Source organism: Otolemur garnettii, unplaced genomic scaffold, assembly GCF_000181295.1.
Source record: "Otolemur garnettii isolate 467f Iridium unplaced genomic scaffold, OtoGar3 scaffold00039, whole genome shotgun sequence".
In the NCBI taxonomy this organism is placed as follows: domain Eukaryota; kingdom Metazoa; phylum Chordata; class Mammalia; order Primates; family Galagidae; genus Otolemur; species Otolemur garnettii.
In genome coordinates this window covers 14,683,116-14,689,777 of record NW_003852434.1, presented here as the reverse complement: position 1 = coordinate 14,689,777, position 6,662 = coordinate 14,683,116, and the positions used below count along the sequence as shown (strand labels likewise).

Sequence of the window (6,662 nt, the reverse complement as noted above, 5' to 3'; positions counted from 1 at the left end):
CCAAAATAATAGAACTACAGTTGAATTCCATATAAACCTATTACAAAGGACATAGACCTATAGCATCCCTGTAAACAATAAAAAGCACTCCAGAAAGAAAGCAATAACCTGAAATTCCAAAATGAACTAAAAGAAAAAAGATATGAAAGAACAGCATAATTTAGAACTAGTAAAACTGGAAACAAGATGACAAAACTTAGGAAAGTATTAAAAGAAAGAATATTTCAGAAAAGGCTGAATAAAAACTCCAAGAACACAAGAACATGAAAACATAAGCAATAAATAATAAAACTTTGTGGGTTTCAAAACTACATTTTGAAAGGGCATACCTAAATCCTTGAGAAAATCAGCCCAGAACAACCAAAATGAAGACAGGCAGGCAGAACAAAGGGGCTTCCCTTCCCTAGATCCATCCCTGGGAGGCGCCCCACGCTCTGTGCTGCGGGATCTCTTTCCCTTTCCTTTTCTGCATCATTCTAAAGATAAGCAGAGCAGACTAATGCCCTCCACACTCTATTTACATGAATAGAAAGTCAGCCTCGCCTTCTGACTTGACCCACTGAAGAGGTTGCTCCTCCTCACAGACTCTGCTAGTTTGCTAGTCAGAGTTTTTATCAGATGACTCTGTTTCCTGCTCCCTTCCTCACACCTACTGGACTAAGAATAAGCACCTGATCCAATGATCCATTGAAGGGGAGCCAGTAAAATCTGACTGACACAGCCTGACCTGAGCATATGAACAGAGCCAACTACATTCCTCACTCGGAATTGATAAACAGAGAGAAAGTGGTTTCATTAGCTATGAAGTAAGCCACAGAGCACCACAGGTGAGATGAGATTCTGAAGAAGCCAAGGTGTCAAGAGAGCAGAATAGAAGCGATCCATGAGAAACAGAACGTGAGTGAGACCACAAATCCTGTAAGAGACAGATGGAGAACACAGGCGTCCCTGAGTCCTGGATGGTTCTAAAGATGGTTCTACACGGCCTTATGGTAAATAGTATTTTTTTTAAGATTCCTTAAGGTGGGTCCATATACTTTGTCATGAAAGAGCTTAAATGAAACACTTTTCTTATCTGTTACTATAATTTATTTAATTAGACAAAAAAGGCAAAATTCAATTTAGCCATGTTATTTTAATATAATACTCTTTTTTGAAAGGTAAAGAGGGCTGAGAGAACAGTTCTAGATTATTTAAGACTAAAGAGATAAGAGAATTAAATGTAATTTTCAGAAAAAAATATCTTTATATACACCGGGATACATGTGACAGAAGAGAGGAATGTAGCTACACATTAGCAACCAATGAATCTGAGAAAAAGATTTAAGGGTTCTCTGTGCTATTCTTGCAAGTTTAAAATTTATATTATAAACATTAGAACTGAGAGACATAAGCAAATACAATGCAAATCTTGAATAGTTCCTGGTTTGAAAAGAAAAAAATCTATTTTAAAAAACATTTGGGGACAACTGGGGATATTTGAAGATGGTCTGTATATCAGATGATTATCACTGAACTAATGATAACCTATTAGGTATTGGACAATGATATCATGGTTACCTAAGAAAATGTCCATTATTTTTAAGCAATGGATATTTTTAAATCTTAAGTATCACATCTGTACCTTATTTTCAAATGATTCAACCACCACAAAAACATAAAAAGGAAATAAATGCAACAAAATGTTTTAAATAGCTGGTAAATTTAAGTTAAGGGAGCAGTGATATTCCTTGAATTGTTCTCTAACTTTTCCATAGGTTTGAAATTTTCTGTAACAAAACAATTGTTGGAAGGTAGCAACAACGAAAGTAATTGTAATGGCTTCAATGACTCCTATATAAAAAATGTATCAATGTCTTAAAAAGCATGCACTCAAAAAACCTAACTTAATTTGGTTGCACTGTTACAAAAAGCACAATTTTGCAATAGAGGCATACACCAATCCCCTGGTAAAACAATTATGTTACACTTTGTAAATTTTATCCAAGAGTTTCTGAAATAATGTATTACTAAAGTAATAAAAAGTAATATCAATAAGTATGATTTCAGGTAAGGTCCTCCCGCAGTATCTAGTATCCATGGGGACTCTTCCTAGGGCTGCCACGGCTACCATGGATACCAAAATCTGTGCATACGCAAGTCCCCAAGTAGGCCCTACAGAATATGTGGGTAAGAAAAGCTGGCCCTCCACTACGCAAGTTTGTATTCTGCGAATACTGTATTTTCAATTGAAGAATCATCCTACTGTATTTATTTTAAAAAACCTGAATGTAATGTAAGTGAAGCAGCACAGTTCAAACCCATGTTGTTCTAGGGTCAACTGTACTTAAAAACATTCTCTGCTCTGAGAATTCAGTCTCTAAGATTACCAAAAAAATTTCAGGTATCACCTAAAAATGAACAGTAGTGCTCCAATTTTAATTCCTTTTCTCTTTTGACCTTTTTATGAACATGAAAATAAAAAAAAATCTTTGTTTTTACAGATAAACAGGTGAATATAAATCACCCATAAGTAGACATTCTCAAGAAAATGCTCATTCCTATGATGGTTTAGTTTCAATTTAACATATAAGAATACTGCTGCCTCAAATATATATTTAGAAATTAGAATTAATTTTAATGAAGGTACAAAAAACACCATACAGAATAAAACCATTCTAAAGCATAATGTTATTTCAGACTTTTTAATCAGTGGCTGTTTATAAAAATGTTTATTCCTCTGTTTCCATACCAGTAGTCTTTTTCTTTTTTTAAAGGCAGAGTCTTACTTTGTTGTTTCAGGCTAGAGTACAGTGGCATCATAGCTCACAGAAATCTCAAATTCCTGGGTTCAAATGATCTTGCCTCAGCCTCCCAAGTAGTTGGGACTACAGGTGCCTGCCCCTATACCTGGCTATTTTTAGTAGAGATGGGGACTAACTCTTGCTCAGGCTGGGCTCTAGAACTCCTGAGCTCAGGTGATTCACCTGCCCTAGCCTCCCAGAGTGCTGGGATTACAGGTATGAGCCCCTGTGTTTGGCCCTTTTCCATTAGTCTTGACTATATTTAAAACTTACTTATCCCTTTTAAATCATCTTTTATCTTTTCTTGTCCAGATTTACTACATAGAGTAGCACATTTCTTTTTTTGTCCTTATTTTTCTTTCAACACAACTATTATTAGACATAGTGGCACACTCCTAAAACTATTAGAAAACAGGCCTAACATTTACTGTTATTATTGTCACCTTCATTCTTATTATCATCAAAATAAAAAAAAAAAACAATAGCAGCAGACAACACATGCATTATCTAATTCATTAATCCTGTGTGGTAGCTGTTACAAATCCAAATATTCACTACAGTGATCACCTAAGCTCACATAACTGTTTATATTAGGATTGCACTGACAAAGGTGTGGAGTAGGGGATGAATTTAAATAGTATTTTTAAACTCAATAAACTTTTATTATTAATCGTAGTTTAACATGTAGTTAATAGCCATATTACAAATAGTTGGTAACTGTGACTATTTAACTTTTTCCCTATGTTTTAAAAATTATTATTACATTCATATTCACCTTAAAATCTCTTCAAATGTTTGTCCCTAGAGAGACTACTAAGATAAAATGCCGATCTTTAATACAGACTGATTACCTTCCATTCATCAATACGTAGCTGTCAATGTTAAGTAAATAAATGAATCCATTTCTTTTAATATACAGAAATTTATGTTGTGTTGAATATAACTTTAAATAACTGAGGCTACATACAACTTTTGCTGTAACCTAGGTATTTAGGACTAAAATGTGATAAGCAGCTATTTATTCCTTAGAGTGTAATGGTTTATGTTTAAATAAGCCAGGCTAATCAATACTGTTATATTCCCTTCATCTCAATTATGACTCCTAAGAAATGGTTAACCTTTTTTAAAGATACATAAAGCATCTCCAATGAGAACTGCATAGATTACTTCCTCCTCTTCTACTGGTGCGCTATTCCTGAGACCTCCAATTTTTATAAGTCACCTTTAAAACCAATTTTTAGATATAGAATCTCACTATGCTGTCCAAGTGAAGTGCACTGACTATGCACAGAAGTGACCCTGGTGCACTACAGCCTCCAACTCCTGCTTCCAGCAATCTTCCTGGCTCAGCCTGCTCAGCAGCTGGGACTATAGGAGCATGCCAGGGTACCTGGCTCTAACGGTTGCTTTGAATTTGAACCTTTCTTAAAACAATTCCGCTTGCTTAGAAGAACCTATGCAAAGATAATGAATATCCTATATGAATGTCATTATTTGACAAACACAAGAAAGACTATACAATATTTAAAATCACTATAGGCCACAAATTACCTCAGGCTTTACTCAGCAATGTATTTTGATATGTCTACAAAATATTTAAGTTTACTTACTCTTCCACTGTTAATCAGATTCACTATTACCTGTTGTAACATTGCTAGCTGAAATTTGGTAAGTTTATAAAAATGGATTCTTATTGTAATTTCCTTAAGAAGCAGATTGACATCTTTATGTCAAAGACAAACTAACCCAGCCTGACTGGAGAATTCTCTTAGTTCATGTTGAATTCTCTACTGGTGACTGATCTTTCTTGGCTTAAAAATCTATCACTATTTGAAAAATCTGATGATTACAGTTAAAAACACATATCTGATAGTGTGAAATCAGTTGTGATATTTATATAGACAAGATTTAAAGGCAGATAAAAAGCACAAGATATTTAAACTGAAGGCTACAAATGTTTATTCCTAGTAGTGTATTTTCAAATAAAACTAAAAGTAAATGTAATTTAAGAAGAAGTTCAAGGATTTTTTTCCTTCAAAAAATGATCCATATTATTATTCTATGTTTGATACAACCTAGATTCATTCCAATAATTTAAAAACCTTGAAATTCTTTTGAAATTCCATGGATTGCCAAGAATACAAATTACATTTTTACCAGCATTAAAATTATGAAGAGGATTAAAAGTTAAAAATTTCAAACTTTAAAAATCATAGCCCCTTTTCTTCGTAGAAGAATATATATGAAAGCTCTTGTTATGGAACTATAGCATATAATACTCACCATTTGATGCTGATGAACACGGAGTCAACAAACTAAGTGGGGAAAAATGTTGTCTGTTAAAGTTAGCAGCTGTGGGTGCTCCTCCAAGGGCTGCCCCTGGTCCATACATCTGACCTCCTGAAAGGGTGGAGGCAAAGTTTCCCAAGTGTGTAGAAGAAGGTGTTACAGAACCATATGGCGAGTCCATATTGACAATACCTATAATGCAGATGATCATTGTCACTTACAATGTTTATCCCTAAGAGAAACAATCATAGAAACCTAAAATTGTAAGAGGCCCCAAGAATATCTATAACTGTTTCAGATTATTAAAAAAATTTCTCCTCGGTTACTTCTTTCAGTCTATTGATTTGTCATTTTTCCATTTTATAAAGAGCAAGGGAATAATTATCAAGGAAAATGTTTTTATTAAGTACTCTTTTATTAGCTATCATAGGATGCATGTAGATTTAATAAAGATACTGCAACTGAAATATGTTGGGGGGGGCGGTGCCTGTGGCTCAGTGAGTAGGGCACCAGCCCCATATACTGAAGGTGGTGGGTTCAAATCCAGCCCCGGCCAAACTGCATTAAAAAAATAGCCAGTGTGGTGGCTGTATGTAGTTCCAGCTACTTGGGAGGCTGAGGCAAGAGAATCGCCTAAGCCCAAGAGCTGTGACGACATGGCACTCTACTGAGGGCGACAATGTGAGACTCTTTAAAAAAGAAGAAAAAAGAAATATGTTAAAGTACCAAAGAACTGCATAAAAAATTATTTTCAAAAATTACAGGGAAAAAAACTATAGATATACTTCTGTAACATAGAGATCTGATGAGGAGCATCTTAACTAAGTGGTCAAATAGTAGGACAATCTGTCACTGAGGGTGTCCTAATATAATGCAGTACAAGGTTCAAAACATCACCTCCTTCCTGAAATGTTCCATCTAGCTCTAATCATGGATTAAGACAACGGCTTAATCTGAATCTGTCAACGTTTGTTAAAGACAATTAGATTCCTCAAAAGACTCAACATCAAGAACTGCAGAAGGTGTTAATGAATGCTTAGATGGGGGGTCAGAAGAAATGCATAAAACTTAACTGAATCTTGGATCAAAGGGAAAGGGAAAAAGGCACAAAGGATATGTTTATATATTTGAAATAATGGCATTTTATATTAGGTATTATTAGTAAATTATTTCTTATTTTCTTGGGTATAGTATTAGTGGTGTAGCTATGAAGAGACACATTGGGAAGATACATACTGAAGTATTTAGGGGTAAAGTGTCACGATGTTTGAAGATACCTTCTTATGATTTGACAAAAGGAAGGAAAAGAAAACAGAGATAGCAAATAGATAGACAGAAAGAGAAAGAAAGAAGAAACACAAGGAAGGGGAGAGGAGAGGAGAGACAGAAAAGAAGAAGGACTGGAGACAGGAAAGAAAGCAGCAAATGAGACAGAGAAAGGGAGGAAAAGACAGGAAGGAGCAAGGGAAGGAAGGAGAGGGAGAAAAAGGAATGCCTGAAAAGACATCAAGGGGGGAACACAAGTAAAGGAGTACACAGGTGAACGAGAACACAGGAGGAGGAGTACACAGGTGAACGAGAACACAGGAG

The 6,662-nt window shown here is 35.1% G+C and overlaps 1 protein-coding gene across 5 annotated transcripts in view; it reads right to left on the bottom strand.

Annotated features, from left to right (window-relative positions):
* ANKRD17 (ankyrin repeat domain 17) overlaps positions 1 to 6,662 on the bottom strand; it is a 157,616-nt gene that overhangs the window by 6,696 nt on the left and 144,258 nt on the right. For all 5 annotated transcript variants that reach the window (XM_012805355.2, XM_012805356.2, XM_023513404.1 and 2 more), the window contains one exon: positions 5,067 to 5,264. In XM_012805355.2, the coding sequence (XP_012660809.1) occupies positions 5,067 to 5,264 (198 nt within the window). The remainder of the gene's footprint in view (positions 1 to 5,066; positions 5,265 to 6,662) is intronic.